Source organism: Gavialis gangeticus, unplaced genomic scaffold (assembly GCF_001723915.1).
Source record: "Gavialis gangeticus isolate Ggan-Ray unplaced genomic scaffold, GavGan_comp1, whole genome shotgun sequence".
NCBI lineage: Eukaryota > Metazoa > Chordata > Crocodylia > Gavialidae > Gavialis > Gavialis gangeticus.
The window spans coordinates 1,398,640-1,418,971 of NW_017729001.1; the positions used below are offsets into that span (position 1 = coordinate 1,398,640).

The 20,332-nt window shown below is 43.1% G+C and overlaps 1 protein-coding gene across 1 annotated transcript in view; it reads left to right on the top strand.

The window, feature by feature from the left end:
- The window catches only part of MED13L (mediator complex subunit 13 like), a 517,387-nt gene that overhangs the window by 459,879 nt on the left and 37,176 nt on the right, over positions 1–20,332 (top strand). The window contains exons 20-25 of the mRNA XM_019506688.1: positions 2,647–2,839; positions 4,444–4,894; positions 7,604–7,823; positions 12,815–13,003; positions 13,790–14,013; positions 15,726–15,868. Of these exons, the coding sequence (XP_019362233.1) occupies positions 2,647–2,839; positions 4,444–4,894; positions 7,604–7,823; positions 12,815–13,003; positions 13,790–14,013; positions 15,726–15,868 (1,420 nt within the window). The remainder of the gene's footprint in view (positions 1–2,646; positions 2,840–4,443; positions 4,895–7,603; positions 7,824–12,814; positions 13,004–13,789; positions 14,014–15,725; positions 15,869–20,332) is intronic.

The window sequence follows — 20,332 nt, forward strand, 5'->3', positions numbered from 1 at the left end:
ACTGTGATATGTTACAGCATTTTCGTAATTGGGACAAATCCATGGTCTTTTTAAACTTACTTTTTGTTTGTAGCATAAGTGTCTTAAGGAAATACTGTAGCTTAAATTATTGTTATTTCAGTTTAAGAAGACTTTCTCCACTTTCAAATGACAGGAAAAATGTCACCTAATAAAGGAACACTTAGTCCTTACCATATCAATGTCCATTTAAGGCAAGTTTCAGGATTTAAAATTTAGGATCAACCCTTAACTGCAACTGCTGTTAAAATCAAAGGCCATCTGAAGACTGAAATTGGCCCTTAGAATGACAGCATGATGCATCAAAATGTAGACATGGAAGGAACAATTGTAGACGTAGTCTGAAAACTAGAAAAGTCTGGAAAGTCGCAAAAAAAGGGCAGCATCTTGTAGCAGATTTCCATGAAGTGTATCTGGCAAACTACTGTGCAGGTCAGCAGTGCCTACATTTTCTCACACATCCAGTGTTACTTCCACAATCTTTGTCAGCCTATGGCAATAGATGGGAAGTAGCTAGTGAGAATGAGCAAAGTAAGGGATGAGCATTGCTAAACTGCAAGTTTTGGAGCAAAGCAGCAAACATTTACCATAGTAATTAAGCTGATCTCTTCTCTTTCAGATTCTTAGATCCTCAGGAGTCACATTTGTATGGTTGCAACCTTTGGACCAATGGTAGCACTGCAACTTAGTCAGTTGAATTGCCATAGTGGACAGATGGTCTGTTTACTGATTAGGTACAGAGCCAGTGTCAGTGAGATTTTCAAATGCACTCAGCACTTGCCTAACTGTTTTCCCATTGGGATCAATGTTGTAAGTCTAGAAATAAACCAAAGCTGAGCCCTTTTAAAAATCCCAACCAGGTGCAAAGATTGCATTGGCTGGTACTCCATCTTGTTCACGGTGTTAATATCCACACTACGCCGCCCCCCCCCCCGGTCTCACCACTCACCTACATAATCAGTGAGTGATGCCACAGGTTTTTGAGAAAGCTGAACTGGCAAAATGTTCAGTGATTTTATACAGGAGGAACATGCAGCCAAAGTAAACAGCTAAAATGACCCAGATAAAAATGTTTATGTTTAATGCAGTGCTGTACAGGCTGTGATTGTGCTATTTCAAGAAACTCTTTTAGTACTTTCTTTCATCAGTAAAAATATAGTGAAAGCCATTAAAAATCTCTTCTTCTAAATACAGAAATGCCTTTTCTTTTAAAGTCAGAATTAAATATAGGAATGCACAGTGAAAGCTAATTCCATACTCCAAAACTGATTAAATATGATTCCTTTCTAGAAGATTGGTCCTATATTCTGAATCACTGTATGCATCTTAAAATATGATACCATGTTTAGAAAGAGACTAGATTAGACCTTAAATAATCCTAAGCAAGTGTAGAACCTGTTAACAATAAAATAAGAGATAGCTGTTACTAATTATAGTCCCAAAGAAGTGCTGCTATAGAGTGACACTGCTTCATTTGTATGGGGGGTGGGAAAAACTCTACCTTTTCAACATGGGCATATACTTGAGCTGGAGCAGATCTACCATGAAAAATGGTTTTTAAAAACTCATTCTTCTCCAAATGGCTCCATTACACTACATTATCTGGTAGAATAAAAATGACAGGATTTGTTCAACTGAGGAATATTGTTTGGAGGAATGAGATCTTACAAATAGATTGGACAAAGGGGAAAAAGAAAATGCTGCTTACATGGGTAGATCCAGGATTGTGTCAAGAAGTGTGTGGCTACTCCCACTTCAGTTGTGTGGCGCATGTACAGTGAAGAGAACTCACTGCACACGCACCACGCAGCTGAAGGGGTGCCCTCCCTTGCCAAGATCCTGGAAGCCAGTGAGCTCAGAGAGCATTCTGAGTTCACTGGCTGGTTGACACAGGGTCTGACCAGATCCCTTGCTTTCATACAGCCCTGAGCCCAGGGGGTAAACATTACTGCTGTTCATGCTTCCCCTCTCTCCTTCACTCCCACCCCTCTAATTAAGCAGCAGGAGAAAAGAATGGATGGATGGTGGTAGCATTCAGCCCCTGCTTTCATGTAGCTCTGGAGTCCATGGGCTGAGCAGTGCCACTGCTTGTCTCCTCTTTTCTCATGCTGCTGAATTTAGGAGGGCTGGGGAGGAAGGGAAACTGATCCTTGTACTTACGTGGCTGCTGTTCACTTTGAGGTGTGAGGGGTATTTAGTTGGAGTGTGCCTGCTTTCCAATCCAAAATAGTAGTAATTCTTCCACTTGCCACTAATATGCAGTATGGCTTAGTAGAGAGTGTCTTGTACAATGTGTTTCATCCTGGCCTGCCATCTTAGGATTGTAAGGAAGTAAGTTACTTTAACCAACTGCAGATTTCAGAAATAAAGCCAGATATTTTTTTCTTGGACCTCGTGTATACTGTAAAATATATAAGGAAGACTGTAATTTATAGTCTTACCTTGACTGTAAACGTAAGTAAAGTCAACAGACAAAGAACAGGGGGAGCCTTTCGTTTTTACAATTTTTTTTTTATTAAAAGTTGGCAGATTTTGTACTGGCTTTGGAAGGAGGATATGAGACCACAAACTAGTCTGCATATGAAGTTATTGATTTTGTTCTGTTACAAGTATTTCTTCTCCCTCCAGATGTGTAGGCTTGGCCAGCACAAACCGATCTGCAAAGTGTTACGTGATGGAATCATGCGGGTGGGAAAGACTGTGGCGCAAAAGCTGACAGATGAGCTTGTGAGCGAATGGTTTAACCAGCCTTGGGGTACTGAGGAGTGTGACAATCATTCCAAACTCAAACTTTATGCGCAAGTCTGCCGGCATCACCTAGGTGAGTGACGTTGGTTGGGGTGGAAGATTGTGTTCAGTACATACTTTGGAGTTATGGGGGTGGGGGAGGGGTACAGTGGTACATGTGATAGCAGAGTTCCACATTTTAATTACATGCTAAGTGAAAAAGAGCTTCCTTTTGTTAATTTTATTCTTACTACCTACTTGTTTCATTTTGTGACCCCTAGTTCTTAGATTGCGTGAAAGAGTAAATAATAAATCCCTATTTACTTTGTTTTCACCATTTAGTATTTTTAAACCCTTATGTCCTCTTTCAGGCATCTCTTTTCTAAACTGAGTAGGCCTAGCCACAGGAAAGAAAAGAAAAGAGGTGAATACAGAAACACACAGACAGGAGAGCACAAGGAAACAGAGAGTATGATCAGCATGATTGGCAATGGGCTTAGGAACACTTGCTGCTTTCTTGCTCCCAAGTTTTGATCACCTGAGATATACAAGCTTAGAGTTCTCTGATTTAGCACCGCTGGGGAACTGGTCAGGCAGTTTCAGTGAAGTCTTGAAATTCAACTCTGCAATCACCTTTGCTTTGAAAGTAGCTATCCATATTAGAGTCTGCTGAGAGTCTCTGGAGAAGGGAAGATTTCTGAGAATTATGAAGATTTGGGATAAACCTGGAAGCTGGAGCATGACTGGGAGTTCTGTACTAATCTGGCTATACTGTGAAGCATTAAAGCAGCTTTGGATTAATTTGAGCTCTACATTCTTGACTCCAGTCTAGCTGTTCTCAGTCTGGAAACAGGGCCTGCTTTATATGAGCGAACAGGGGGAGGTAGCTCCCTCAAACTTTGGCCCAATCTGGCTCTGCCATAACTTAGTAGCAGTGACATTAGGCCATTAAATAACTCCAGCTAGCATAGTCCTTCAAATTCTCTGATTGGTTCCAGCCATGGTGATCCCTATGCTTGAGAGAAGCACAAGGGGTCTAGAACCTGATTTATGTATCTGGAACAGTTGCTAGTATCACACTACCTCATTCGTTTTGCTTTTAGTCTTCATTTACCACATATCTGGATGGAACTATTACCATACTACCTGATGTGACAGGCATTCCACACTCACTGCCAGAGACATGTACCACAGGCAGAGTTCGTGATGTTGCATAAAGAGTTACAATAATTAAATCTACCAGTATTATAGCCCACCTAAAAATGGCCTTTGGACTTCAGCTATGACAAAGATGCTTTGTTAAATTCTCATTGTGAACTTTGAAATAATTCATCCAGCAGTTTGCAAAGGTGAATGCCATATGCAGCCGCAAGTATATGATTATTACAGCACAATCTACGAAGAAGTAATGGCACATGCCAGTAGTCTTGTTGATTCTCTTTCCCTCCTCTTCACACTGCAGGAACTCTGCAAAGTCCGTTCTTTGTATGAGACATTTGATTTACATTAGTTAAAAGGCACCCCTTGCATAATTGATTGAACAATTAAATATTTATAATGGAAATTATATTATCTTAATATTTGTGTGCCTTACAACTGTTCTAGAAATCTAAAAGACATTGTATGACTTGACAGCGCTTTGTTTGCTTAGAACTGATATGCCATCATTAACCTCAATTTTTGTTTATACACTTTCAGCACCTTACTTAGCTACTCTGCAGCTTGACAGCAGCCTATTGTTACCACCTAAATACCAAACCCCAGCATCAGCAAGCCAAGGACAAACAATACCTGGGAACAGTGGATCTGTGCCCCCAAATTCAACATGTCATTCAGCTCCTGGGGCACCACCAACAGGCAATTCCTTTAATTCCACACCCAGTGGTGGGAACACTAACCTGGCAGCAGGAAGTAGCTCAGCATCTGGACCCCCAGTGCCACAGTTGTCGGCATCTTCCTCAACACCCAGCATTAACCAGATGAGCACTACCTCTTCTTCAGGGTTTAGTGGAAGTGTAGGTCCAGGACAGAACACCAGCACTGGGGGAAATTCTGCAGACAGACCCCAGGGGAACACAGGTTCTGGTGGAGACACTGAATCTGGACAGAATTCATCACAGCAGCAATCACAGCAAGAAGGACAAGAAGGGTAAGTTACTACAATATCTTAGTGAGCCTATGCATTACCAATCTCATACCTTATAATCCTGCAGCCATACAATTCCTGTACCTGAAGCCTCTCATAAATTACAGGAATGTCAATAGGCCCAACATTTTACTCATGTGTTTTTCTTACCTAACAAAATAGATGCCACCTGTGGGGTGCTAGGGACTAAAAGAAAATATAGTACTGCTGTTATTTATTTAATATCTTCTGTTAGTAAACAACCCTCCAATGAAAACTAGTGAGTGTTTTTTATTATTTAGAACACATTTGGAAATAGAGGGGTAAGCAGCTTGGTGCTGTTAGCCATCATAAATAGCAGTGAGCCAAATATCACTTTAAAATGTTGAAAAACACTTAGGAATATTTTATAAATTCTGTCTGCTAGGGGCGTATAGCTTTCAGTAGGAAAGTGACAACATTAGAAAATAGGTGTTCTGCTCATAAATGGCTATAGGTAAATGTAATAGGTTATGGAACTCTCATCTGTTAAGGTGTGTACAGAAGTGCTCCATGCATGTTTTACAGTGCTGTAGTTTAGAGCACTTTTTATAGCACTGTAACTTTATAGTGCTCTTAAACATGACAGAAGAACAGTGTTTGGTGGGAAGAGGCCTCTGAGGCTTCCTGTACTTTCCAGGCTAGGCAGCATGGAGTGCTCCAAAGTCTCCTGGGGCTGCAGCAGACTCTGAACAGCAGCAGATCAGTGAAGAAGGTGGAGCTGGGATGAGAGGCTGTCACTCAGCAGAAGCAGGCACCACTTCTGCTATAGGCCAGACAGCAGCTCTTATCCAGACTGAGAGCCCAGCTCCAACCATCTGGTCCCGGGCCAGGCACGGTCTCAGGGAGCATGTGTATGTGTCCCACCCATGGCATGTCCCCATCACTGGGAGTGGACACTGCACCTGCCACAAGGCTGGTCAACAGACACACACATGCACACACATGCCCAGCCCTGCTGCAAGCCTCCGATTCCCAGCCGCACAGGGTCTCAGGGGGTGTGGGGGTGGCGGGCATGTGTGGGTATGCATGCATGTGTCCTACCCATAGTATATCCAAGCATCTGGCCCTTCCCATCCATGCAGGGTCTCAGGGTGTGCATGCATGTGTATGTGTGTCCCACCCGCAGCATGTCCCTTTCACCCCCTTCCCTTTGCTGGGACCAGGCACTGTCAGGGAGCACTAACCAAGTTGGCAGAACCCATGGAATACTGGCAAAATCACCAGAAATTTAGCCAGAATACAGAAGTTATTTAAAGCACTGTAGGTTGCTAAAGTGCTGTAAAATAGAGTGCTTCAAATTCAATACTTTATTTAACAAGAGTTAATTTAAAGTGCTGTACCTATTTTTAAAATGCTGTAAAGCTGTGCAGTTCTGTTAAGTTACAGCAATAAAGCGCTTTAAATGGTGAAAAAAACAGCTTCTATACATACTCCTAAGTGACAAGTTCTAATCCAGCCCTGGTTGAAGCTGCTATGACTTCCATTCAGTGATTTACACAGAATACCTCACTGTGGCTGGCATTAGTTGCCAGTCTGAACAGAAAAAAATGTCATCTGGACTACTTTATCACATGTGGATGTTGGTTGCTAATGGTCACGGGGGAGGCACTTGGAAAAAAAATCACTACTTATGTGGCATTTCTTTTGTGGGCACACAATCCCATTCACCATCATTCAGGTGCCTTTCTTCAGCTTAAAAAACTATGCATATGTGAGTAGAAGTAAAAAATAAGATCTCGTCATTTACTGACATGGTACTTGGCCATTTTCTCAGGGCTGGATTATTCTGGGTCTATTAAGTGGGATTGTGTTAGTCTTCTGGAAAATATCTTTAACAAACTATTTTTAGGAAGTATGCTGGCATAGTATACTCCTGTGGGGAGATATAGTTCCTTATCAGTGACTATTCTTGGGCTGCATTTTTAGTTCTGTTTTGTCAGTATAACAAGAGAGCTTTTGCACTGTGTTATTCAGTTGCAGAATATTGTGCCCATGTATGGACTCGTTCATCACACAGTGTACTAATGGACACCCCACTGCATGCTACAATGTATCTTGTATCAAGCACATTGCACCCCACTCCACTCCCATGGTTACCTGTCCTTAGTAACATTGCTCCCAATTGCTGAAGTAAACGTACTAGCCAGACTCCATGATAACCCTATGCTGTCAGTGCATTGGGACATATTCAACCCACCAATAGTTCAGGTCCCCTCAAGATGTCCAATATGGTCTACCCTTTCAAAACCCTTCAGCTTTTCTTTACTTATTTGATGGGACAAAAAACGGTCCGCACAAGCACTAATCAGTCACCAATCATCTCTGACCCTACAGTCAGTCAACCAGGATTTAAATAGTCACACGGTTATTGGGCACTTCTCAACCATTTTCAAACTGGATAGGGTCACTGTGCCTCAAACCTATACCAGTGGGGATTTGCAGTGACAACAAATGCCTTTGTGGACACGTTCAAACCATGTTCCACATTGTTGACTTACGTCCATTTACTGTGCTACCTGGTAGCCTTAAGATGGTTGAAACAATATGCCAAAGCTGCATATGCTAAATAAATACAACAAGAACTCAATGGTCCTCCCTTCTGACTCATTGTTTACCTTCTCATGCCCTTGCAACATGAAAAAAAGAAAAATTGTAATTTGCTTTTGCACTTAACAATAGGTATGTCTCTAGTGTTACAGAGAGGGAGAGAATAGGAATTCCCACTGAGCCAGAATCTGCAGACAGCAATGCCTATCCTCCAGCAGTTGTCATCTATATGGTGGATCCGTTTACCTACACCGCAGATGAGGAATCTGCCTCAGCCAATTTCTGGCTGTTAAGTTTGATGCGATGCTACACAGAAATGCTGGATAACTTACCTGAGAACATGAGGAATTCTTTCATTCTCCAGGTAATTCTTGTTCACTCCATTTTTTTTACATTACAGACTCATTTTAGCATAGCATAATATTCCTACCCGCAGGAGACGACAATGTGAAATGGAGTACAGGAACTGCACATGGTTAATGTGAAGTTTGCAACATTATTATTAAATGTACAGAGTGCTGTATTTCCTTTCTTATGGCATGCTCCCAAAATAAGGCAGGCAGTTTATTGTGGGAGAGCAAATTGAAAGGTTTTTTCCAGTCATAGCTAGATCCTGACTTAAACCTGACCACCACTGCCCAGTCAAAACTACAGCTTTAACCTCCTTGCATCCAATCCCAAACTGGCAGCAATGGTGAAAGTGTTAAAATTAACTGTGATACTACATACTGCACTCTGCCCTCAGCAGCCATTGCAGTGTCCCCATGCTTCTGTTCTGGTGCAGAAATCAGTTTCCCTGCTTAAGACATGCACCCCAATTTTGGAGGGCTGTTTTTTGAGAAAGAAGGTCCGTCTGGTGTGCGAGTATATATGATACAACGTTAAAATAATGTCCTACTTGCGACTTAATGCAGGAAATGTAGCCCAGAAAGACATAGTGTTCTAGTGCTCTTAAAATAAACCTTTTGTGCATGGTCCAGCACCTGTGTTCTCTATGAAATGATTTCTTACAATGGTTTAGGTTCCTTAGCCTATAGTATGTGTTGGCATTGCGTTACAGAAAGATTGTACTTTGTGGCTAGGGACAGACATTACATATAAACCAGTGTAAGTGATCAGAAACTGGTTTAGCCTGTAACAGAACAGATGTTCAGTGGACATAAACCAGCTGGAAAATGGCTGAAACCAGTTTGAGATGAACCTGGTTGGATGTAGTATCAGACTTAACTGATCTGCATCAAACCAGTTTAGGCAATATCTGTCCCAGACCCCTTGCTCGTTTAAGTTAAACCAGATTCCTCTAGCATCCCGGCATGCTTTCTGGACTAGGTGGGGCTCTCTGCTCCTCTCTGTTCCCTGGCTGGAGCTTGGCAGAGACTACAGGAGTCTGCCTGGCCTCCCCCTGCTTCCACCCTCCCCTCTCCACTCCCTGCTAATCAAGGATTGCCCCATCCTCTCTGCCTTACACAGGCACCTCTCATCATTAGCTAGCATACCATGTGCTGGCTATGGTCCCTACTGTGGCAGACAGGACAAAGGCAGCATCAACAGATAGCTGGTAATGCCCCTCTGTTGTTTTCTTAATGGAGTGACAAACACTGTGTTACCAATTTCCTACTGGGCTGGTCAGAAGTGGGGTGGGGGGACCCCTCCCTATTCAAAGTGTCCTTCCATGGCCTGGCCATGCCCCCCCTCAGCTCAGCACTGTGGAAGGGAAGGAAGGGCTTCCCCGTGCCCCCACCCCTACCCCGGCTTCTAGCCTGAGCCACTGCAGGCATGTGCCTGCATTTCTGGGATGTCTGTACAGTTACGAGCTGATTCAGCCTAGTCAAGTTAGACTAACCTGCAAAGATTGAATCAATTCAGACTCAGGCTTTTTGAATGTCTGTCCCTAGCCTGTATGTTCTATGTCTCAGCCTGTTTATTAGATTCACTTTTAAAACATATTATTTAATGCATATGATGTATTAACATTTATCTAAAGCATTACATTGTATAAGGTGTGCTACTCTATTACTACCTGATTTTTAACAATATATTGCCATACAGCCTTTGTATGCAGGAGTAGTTATTGACTGTGGAATTATTTAAGGATTAAATTGGTATCGTCATGAACAGTACTTGGCCCGTTGCTGCTACCACTTGCCATGGATTATGTACATCTTTATCAGAGACCCACCCGCTATAATGTATATGCGAAAGCAGAGTAAGCCAGTGAATGCAAAGAGAAGAAAGCTTGTTATATACATGTATGCACATGCACATGAAAAAAGGCAGAAACCTTCTGCCATAATTTTCAAAAGCAATTTGTTTTTTTCTCAGTCCTCAGTTTGATAGCCTAAACCAGGGCTGCCAAAATTCATCTGGTCCCGTGGGCTGAACCAGACCCACAGATCGGTTCTGCATTTCAATCTTGCTGTGCTACTTAGCCTGTGTGGTGCAGCTTGGCAGAGCCTGCAGGGTGCAAGGCCATCCAGTGCACCCTGCATGCTGCCTGTGGGTCACTCCACTCCAAGACCCATGGGCAGTGCCAGGGACCAGATAATATGGCTCTGTGTACAGGTGCAGCCCAGGGGCCATATCTTTGACACCTTGGGGCCTAAATGGTTCCTGTGTTTCAGAAGGATGGTTCTTATTCCTTTCTGACAATTGCATTCTATTAAGGTGTCATATGTTGGGCACAAAATACTTTTGTCACTTCTGATAATCTTGGCCTTTTACTTTATTTGTATTTGTAGTATTAAAGGATTTCTTTAGTCATCTATCACCAGAACAGGTTTGACATAAAATCAGTATCACAGTTGAGTATTTTGTTTTGTTCGACTCCAAGGAAATATTTAGGCCCAACCAAAAAAATTATAAATACAAATAACCATACTCATTTCAATGACTGAAATATGAAAAGATGCTGTGCTACTGAAGATCAATAGTACAGTTAGATTTCAGTTTATGTAAAATGATTAATGGGCTTGCCAGTTTTTACTGCATCACGCTTATTTTCTGGGCACCTGAAGTGCGGTTTATTTATGACATTTTGCCAATATGTCAAAACAGCAGACAGCTCTTTAAATAAAAAGTAACAGAATTTACTTCGCACAACACCTTTTCTCCATTGCTGCTGTGTGGTATATAGAATATTATTATTTAAAATAAAAAACCAAGCAGATGTTTATAGGTGTATTGCAATACAGTAGAGAAGAGCCTTCTACTAAAACTGTGCTAAACAAATTACGCGTTGTAAAAAAAAAAAAAAAAAAGTAATTACACATGGCAGACAATATATATCTATCTACATGCTCAGATGGTCATCACCACAGATATCACGTGCTTTATTGTTATTCTTTGATGTCTATTTTTGGGTGAACCATTTTCTAGGCACTATATTAACCTAGTGAACAACAAGCCTCTGCCCCTAAGATCTTACCTTAGAAAGACATTGTAAACTCAGTTCTGAATATAAAAGGGATTTTCATTTAAAACATGCTTTTTGAATCACTTATTCCATTTCTGAAAGGCCATTTTCTTTGTTTGTTTCTCCTGTACTTGCTGTGCAAGTTGGCACTAAATCACCCAACAACTCACTTTTTATATGGTCATCTTCATCACTGTAAGTCCATACTGTTTCTGGAGAAACATTTCAGTACTGGGTGGGGAGAGGGAGGAGTGGTTAGTTGCACTGCTTTATGTGCTGGGTCATAGCAATGCCATTTAGCATTGCAGGCACAAGTTATCTCACAAGGCAGCTCTCTGTGTAAAGGCAGCAATTCCAGAGTCCTAGGAGCAGCAGTTACCATTTAAAACAAAAAAGGAGAAATGAAAATGAACAAAATAAAAATAAGAGGAGCAGTACCAACTCTCATAATTGTTATTTAATTAAGAATAGAAGAGCCAGGACCTCCCTATACCACAAATTGATACATTGCAAGTTTAGCTTTACCTCCCTAAAGATGCCACTCACTTAACTAAACTCAGTGTGACAGCAGTCCCTTGATAGGAGGACAGTCTTCCAGTAAACGGGAGTTGTCGGTGAGTCTGAAAATGGCTGAGGTGTCCAATCCATGATCTGTGTATTTGACTATGGATACAGCAGATAGTTTTAAGAGGAAGAAGTGGGTCCTGGTAATGTCAAATCACAGTTCTTTCCTTGTCTCTCTCATTGATAGGCTTTAGTAAAAGTCCTTTACCAAACTACATGTTCCTAGCAAAACACGCTACTGCAGCAAACATCCATACAACCCCATGTTAGTTAGGGGGCTAGTTTCATAATGGAATACATGGCGAAGAGATGTTTGAGAGAAGGAGGGAGGGAGGTATACACATGTCCACGGGCAACCTGGATCTCAAATTTGATTGTCAAATCAGAAGACTTAGTGGTTCCGGATTTATTTTATAGTTGGAGTGAAGCGCAGTTGTTTTTTGTTTTTAAATTAAATGGCAATTGGAAAGCTGTGTCTGAATCACAGAGTTCTCAGGCTTCCAGGATTTTGGTAGGGCCATCCAGAAAGTCAGATATAGACCAAAAAACTCTTGCGTATATTGGAAATATTTGGGTATAGGCTTTTGGTTTAAGTCTACCTTAATGTAGTATGTTTAGTGAGCTTGGAGTAAAGTTTGTCCTCCCCTTACAGACAAGCTAGTGAGCTGATCAGACGTGACGTGTACTTTGCAATCCTGGTTTTGTTGACTCATTGTAAAGTTAAAAATAAAAACTTGCCTGCAGTCTTAAGGCATTTTTTTAAATCCCACCAATCAATAGGCTCTTTGTATAGCGCACTCCCCACACAGCAAACATACATAATTAGTCAAATACCCTTTCAAAGTACAATATAAGGCCAATAGCTGCTACATGAGACCTGAAATGTAGTAGAAACCTGGGTGGGCCAATCGTTCCATTTTATGTCAGTAGCATTTGTGAAGACATCAACATGAGAAATATGCAGTAGGACATGCTGGTCATTCAACACATCCAGATTTTTAAATACATTTGCCTGTTCAGCACACAGATAATTTTATTTCACAGCATTTAGGCAGTCGTGAGCTGCCAGACAACAGGATTTTTTTTCTAAAGTGCTCTTGAGAGTTTACATCCTTAAATATTGAAATAAATTATGTAAAATAAATAGTGTTTTCACAGAACCTTGCAAAATGGTGCCATAATCCTGACAGGAACTCGTAGTCACTTCCATGATGCAAATAATAAATAATAGAGAACGAACATAGAAAGTCTCTGTTTCTAAGTCATTAATGAAGGGCACTCTAAATAAACATTAATTTGAGTTGTTTTGTGGTACGCTTTTGGGGTTGAGAAACAATCTTTTAATACTGATTTTTATTGTTTTTTATGTAAATGTACAGATTGTGCCTTGCCAGTACATGCTGCAGACAATGAAGGATGAGCAGGTTTTCTACATTCAACACTTGAAGTCTTTGGCATTTTCAGTGTACTGCCAGTGCAGAAGACCATTGCCCACACAGATCCATATTAAGTCTCTTACTGGCTTTGGGCCTGCTGCCAGCATTGAGATGACCCTCAAGAACCCAGAGGTTAGTACCTGTACTGGGGGGCCAAGGAGTCCTGTTTAAGAAATGCATTTACTGTTCTTGGAAATCAGAAAGAGTGAGCATGTGAAGTACATGGAATAGCCAGCAGCTGATTCTTTTCAAGGTACTAGAGATGATGATATAGTGCAGGGGTGTCCAACTTCTGATGCGCTGCCATGCCCAGTGCAGACGGCAGCCCTTACCACGCTGCATTGGCACCATCATGCCAAGGCCCCAGGGTCCCCCAAGCCTGCCAGCAGCAGGCTTTTTCATCTCTATGGGCCACACTGCTGCCCTGGCCTGTCCTGTTCTACCCCCAGGAGCAGGGGTAGAAAGTGGAAGCTGAAGGAGGGAGGAGAAGCCTGGAGACTCTGACAGCAGTAGCAGGAGAGCAGTGAAGGGAGTAGTGTTTGTACTGGGAACCCAAGGAATGCATGTTAATCTCTTGGGGGCTGCATACAGCCCTCAGGCAGCCAGTTGAACAGCCCCTATGTAGTGAAAACAAAACACTGAGCTGTATGTTTATAAAATTATGTAGAATAGTAGCTGAGACACAGAAATAAATACCGGTATTATGTTCAGTTGCACAGAAACAATGCTGCATTTTGGACCTAGGAGATGCATTTTCCAGCCACTTTGCCTAAATTATTCCTACAAAAAAGCATTTGCACCTGCTTCTGTCTATTTTACCTTCATGTTTTTTCCATACATATCACTAATCCATATTATATATTCTTTGGCACACAATTTTAATAGCTGTATTGATGATGATGTTGGCCTTATTCATAGCGACCCAGTGCAATCCAGCTCTACTCACCTCCTTTTATACTGGCACCCATCAAAGACAAACAAACTGAACTGGGAGAAACATTTGGAGAAGCCAGTCAGAAATACAACGTGCTCTTCATTGGATATTGTTTGTCCCATGACCAACGCTGGCTCCTAGCATCCTGCACTGACCTCCACGGTGAACTGTTGGAAACCTGCATTGTAAATATTGATTTGCCAAATAGGTAAAAACCTTTAAGTTTTGTATGAGTCTGGGTTGATATTTCTTATTCTTCACTGTGTTACTTAGCTGTTTGTACATCCCTGGGTGCATCTACATGAGACACTTTACTGTGAAGTAGCTTAGTTTACTGCCAGTAAGGATGTATTTGCAAATGTGCTTGCAACGGCAAGTAAGGATGCACTGCATGTAGTTATTGCACAGTAGTGCCCACGTAGATGCTTGACCGGAAGCAAATCTGCTCCCAGTCAGCTGGCCACCAGAGGGCGGAAGATTGCTCCCTGCCCCAGAAGCTGCCTGCTCTTAGGTGGGCTCTGCCACTGAAGGCCAGGCAAGGACTGTGTCCCCCTGCCCTGGCAGCAGAGAACTTCAAGCCCCTTGCACCATGATTGCGACTGATGAGCAGGGGCAGGGAGATCATTATCTCCCAGCCCCCGCTCTGTCATCATGATCAGGAAGTGGGGGGCTGTGAGATTCTTATCTCCCAGTGCCAGGTCCGCAACAGCAGGACCAGCACTAGGAGATTATCTCCCAACCTGAGCTCTGTGGTTGCGGGGCTCAGGCTGGGAGATCCTTATAAGGATCTAGCAATAACAACAGCTTGGGTTGGATGATAAGGATCTCCAAGCACTGGCCTCATAGTCGCAGAACTGGTGCTGGGAGCTCCTTGCTGGTGGAGGCTGGGGAGCTTGTTCTCTACCCAGCTCTGTGCTCACGGAGCTGAGCAGGGAACAAGCTCCCCAACCTATTCCCCAGCTTGTTCCCCATCCAGCTCCATACTCACAGAACTGAGTGGGGAACAGGCTTTCCAGCCTGTTCCTTACTTAGCTCTACAATTAAAGAGCTGAGCAAAGAACAGGCTCTCCAGCCCCTTCCCCTCAATTTCAGAGTGGGGGCTAGGAACTGTCCCAGTCAGGGGCTCACTGCTAGCTGTCCCACCAGCAGATCAGGGCAGGGGGCTGGGACATGCTCCTCCCCTGCAGCTCTTTCCAAGTCATTTGTCCCAATCAGGGAGCCAGAGCTGGGAGCTCTCAGCTGCTGGGGCAGGAGGACATTGTCCCTGCCCCAGCAGCAGGTAGTCCCCCAAGGGCAGGGAGCAATGTCCCAGTCCTGGCCAGGAGACAGCTGTCTCCTAGCCCGGTGCTCCCTGCCAGCTAGCACCCAGGGGAAGCCTAGAGCACCCCTGGTGGCAGAAAGGGCTCATTTCAGAGCCACAGGAAGCGGGAGCAGATTTGCTGCTAGGAGCAGCAAATCCACTCCCATGTCCCTGCATGTATAGAAACCTGCCCAGGCGTGTTTACTCATGAGTAGTTTACTAGATCAATCCCAGTTCAAATGCACGTGTAGATGCACCCACTATATAGTAACCTCTCTTACGGTTAATGGGAATTACACTTAAAATGATGGTTTCTATCATAGCTTATGAAGTGCAGAGAAAAGAAGTTCTAGTTTTGTTTTATGAATGCCTACAGAGTACCTTCAAGTGCTTTTGGTACAATCCTCAGTTTGACTGGCATCTTTGGGTACTATTGCAGTACTAGTAATAAAAGCAGATGAAAAAAACTTACCAGTTTCTGATATCTAACTGTGAGGCAACTCATTTTTGTAGGTATGGGGACAGCATAAGAATTTGAGTAGATAGTAAGAAATGAAATAAATATGAGCAAGAAATCTGAAAATATTTCATTTCCATTCTTTTTCTCCTTTTATCTCTAGATCAAGGAGGAGCAAATTGTCTGCACGTAAAATTGGTCTGCAGAAGCTGTGGGAATGGTGCATTGGGATAGTACAAATGACATCACTTCCCTGGAGAGTTGTAATTGGGCGACTAGGACGACTAGGCCATGGCGAGTTGAAAGGTATGAAAATTTGAAATTTGTTTTGAGCTAAGTGGAGGTATAAGACTTGCTTAATGGGCTGATACGAGGTGAGGGGAAGGGTGGCCAGGTGGATAGAGCGGTTATCCTTGATTCTGGATTCCCAGGGTACTGGGTGCTTCGTGGGGTTACCCAGGGTTCTCCACATCAGGTACCAGGAATGGAATCAAATTGACTTTGGCCTTGGTAATAGTGCTGTTTAAAAGCTGCAGAGACATGTGGTAACCCCTCAGAGCACCCAGAACCCTGGTAACCCAGAAGCAGGGGATCCTCTCTTCCCCCACAGCCATTCCCTCTTCTCCCAGCCCAAGTCTGCCTGGAACGGGACTGGTTCAAGTGCAGGCAACATAGGTTGGAGCATACCAAACTGCATACCAGAGTAGCCAGTTGCTGTGCAGGAATTGGGGCAGTGAGGAACGGTGCAGCATGGGATGCCTGGAGAAGTGATCACACACTAGTCATGGGAAGCTTGGTGTCACATGACACTGAACAGGTTCAAGGAGGACCAGTTCAAAATAATTTGATTAACTGGGTATACTTTTGAAATATTTCAGGAGGTTTAAACAATTTTAAATTGGCTTGTATGTTTGGTTGCTTGCTGTTTAAACAGCTTTTAAAAAGGCTTAAGCATTATTCCTGTCCACACACTACGTGGGCACTTCTGCAGGTAAGACAGAACGGATCAAGACACTTCAGAATACCTAGTTCCTCTTGTAGTATCTGCTTTTACAGTCTTGAATCCATATTTAAAAGTTACTACTATAGTGCATAAAGCAACTAATGTAATTCAGTGCAGTTTTAAGTTTAGCAGTAATGAGGAAAGCGCAATAATGAGAACAATCATAAAAAGAGTTGTAATACTAGACTGAAGTACTCTGTAGTATATTGGGTTTTGTAATACAGTATCATAGTATAAGTTTGACCCTAGAAGTATGTAAAATAAGGCTTTGGCCCATAGTATCTGCCACAGTGGAGTAGTAAGTACTGAATTAGTGTTTGTAAAACTTCAGATGAAAGTTATGCTACTGAATACTGAACAATATGTTCAGTAATCTAGATGAAATTCAGATCAGGATTATAAAAGAGTGATCGAATAACATGGTGTTACTAAAATACGCTGAGGTAAGATTGCAGGTCATCTCATTTTGTAAATTCATAGATATATATGGTTTCTCATACATTGCTGTTTTTCTGGAAAATCAAATGAAAATGTTAGCTCTCAAAAATGTTTTTGGTAGCTCATGGATTATAATCCATTAGATTAATAATTCTTTTGGAATCCAACTGAATGACAGTTCTGTATAAATCTTTGTTCTCTCAGTTAAAGTAAAGCCACATTGGCTTGTGAATGTAATGGACTAAGATGTTATTATAACATTTAAGAAACGATTACCAGAAGCAGTCTTAAAAGTAACATTTTGAGGCTTGCAATAAGGGAGTGCTCTGGTGCTGCCATGTGGATGATTCTGTTCGGAGGACAAGGTATCTCATGATTGAGCCAACAGGGAGATAAATTACACATTTGAAGCACATGGTTTGAAAGAGGAGTGCCTCAACAGCAATTCACCCTCTTAATTTACTATGAGCATATGTGGTTTCTGAAAGGAGCTCCATACCGTCTCCTGTGAATCAGGATGCTGTTTCTTATGCAGATTTGCATGGGTGACTGGGTAGTGAAAATCAGAGTGAGTGTTAGGGCTCTGATAAGGGATTTAGTGCTGTGGCTGTTGAATTGGAGCATGAAGATAATCTAGACAAGAGGAAAAAGATCAATTAAGCAGTATGTGTGTTCCTCTTCGATCAATCACCAAAGGCAAATGTAGCTGCTGTGTTAACACATTCAAAGCAATCCCAAATTTGTGGGCTTTAAAACATTAAAACTCAAGAGTCTGCACTTCTGTACAGTAAACTAGCGCACCTGCTTAGAAACCTGATGCTTCAGTCAGTGTAAAAAAAAGGCAGCTGAAATTTACTACCGTCTTGCAGCTAATGTATGTAAAGGAGGAATATACATGTGGCCTTAACAGGAAGCAAGAGTTCTAACTTGGTTAGTGATTAAGTTACCAACCACAGGAATAGGAGTTAGTCTGTTGGGTGAAGGAGGACAGCTTAAGAACTGAATTTTTAAATCAACAGTTCCCTTCCTCTAGCTCACCTGTGAATGTCAGTTTGCTTAGATGAGGTTTCCTCCAGACTCTTTTGTGAGGATAGAATTTTGGGATAAGTACAGACAGTCAAAAAGCCTGAGGCTGAATCAGTTCAGTCTTTGCAGTTTAGTCTAAACTGCAGAAATTAAACTGAGAAACAACTGGACTCGCATTTACTTTTGATTCAAGAAATGCACCCACATGCCTGCAGTGGCTCAAGCCAGAAACTGGGAGGCACTAAAACACAGCTCTCTGGCATGTAGCCAGCATGGGTTGCATGTTCACTTCCTCTTCCTGCTGCCCCTGAGATCTCTAGGATTTGTAGTCCAGACTCATAGAAGCAGAACTCAGCAAGACTGCTCATTATTTCTTCTTCCTGCTTCCAGGTGCCTCTGGGATTTGTAGTCCACAGTCGCAGACAGCAGTAAGTTTCAATAAGTTTAGCAGCAAGACAGCTCTGTACTCGGAGGAAGGGGGGTTTAACCCCGCTCCATGGCCCCAGACCCCACTGGAGGGAGGGGGAGGAAGAGTCCCTGCCTCTTCCCCCATACTCCCCAACCCTTCTCTGCTGGAGCAGACAACACAGCCCAGGGCTGAAAAGCATGCTGGGATGCTGGAGAGCTGTGATTTAACTTGAACCAGGAAGAGGTCTGGGACAGAAGTTTCATAGACCAGTTTGACCCAAGTCAATTAAGTCTGATCCTACATTCAGCCAGGTTTATCTTGGACCAGGAATGCCAGGGCTTTTACTGAACTCCAACTAGCTTTCAGCATCAAGGACAATAAAAAGTCCTTTTTCAGATATGTAGGGAGCCAGAGGAAAAGCAAGGGTAACGTTGGACCCCTGCTGAACCAGATGGGACAACTGACGCCCAGGGAAAAAACAACCTATTAAATGGGTACTTTGCGTCGGTCTTTCATCAGTCCCATGGGACGCCCATGCCCACCACGGGACAGGGAGGTCCGAGTGAGGGAGATCCCCTGCCTTCCATCAATGCTGACCTCATGAAGGAACACCTTGAGAGGCTGGATACCTTTAAGTCAGCCGGCCCTGACAATCTACACCCCAAGGTACTCAAGGAGCTGGCGATCATCATAGCCCAGCCTCTGGCACGGATCTTTGAAAACTCCTGGCGTTCTGGTGTAGTGCCCGAAGACTGGAAGAGGCTAATGTGGTGCCGATCTTCAAGAAAGGGAGGAAAGTGGTTCTGGCTAACTATAGACCTGTCAGCTTGACTTCTGTCCCAGGGAAGGTCTTAGAAAAGTTTATTAAAGAGGCCATCCTTAATGGACTGGCCAATGCCAACATCCTGAGGGATAGCCAGCATGGGTTTGTTGCCGGTAGGTCTTGCTTGACCAATCTCATTTCCTTCTACGACCAGGTGACCTATCACCTGGACAAGGGAGAAGAGATTGATGTCATATATCTTGACTTCAAAAAAGCCTTCAATCCCATGGTATCCCATGATCATCTCTTGGTGAAACTAGCCAATTGTGACCACGATCCGCTGGCTGGAAAATTGACTCCGTGGTCAGACACAGAGGGTGGTAATTGACAGAAGTTAATCATCACGGTGCCCTGTGACCAGTGGGGTCCCCCAAGGCTCTGTCCTTGGACCCATATTGTTCAACATCTTTATTAACGATGTAGACATTGGAGTCAGAAGCAGACTGGCCAAGTTTGCTGATGACACTAAACTTTGGGGCAAAGCATCTATACCTGAAGACAAGAGGGCGATCCAGGCTGACCTGGACAGGCTCAGCAAATGGGCGGGTGAGAGCTTGATGGTGTTTAACACCAAAAAATGCAAGGTTCTCCACCTTGGGAGGAAAAATATGTAGCATCCTTATAGGCTCGGCAGTGCTACGCTGGCTAGCACTACGAAAGAAAGAGACTTGGGGGTTATGATTGAGCACAAGATGAACATGAGCCTTCAATGCAATCCTGCGGCTAGTAAAGGGACCAAAACACTGGCTTGCATCTATAGATGCTTCTCAAGCAAATCCTGGGACGTCATTCTCCCCTTGTACTTGGCGTTGGTGAGGCTGCAGCTGGAGTACTGTATCCAATTTTGGGCTCCACAATTCAAAAAGGATGTGGAGAAGCTTGAGAGAGTCCAGAGAAGAGCCATGCGCATGATCAGAGGTCAGGAAAACAGACCTTACGACGACAGGCTGAGAGCAATGAGGCTCTTTAGCCTGGAAAAGTGCAGGCTCAGAGATGATCTGATGGCCCCCTGTAAGTTTATCAAGGGTGACCACCAGTATCTGGGGGAACGTTTGTTCACCAGAGCGCCCC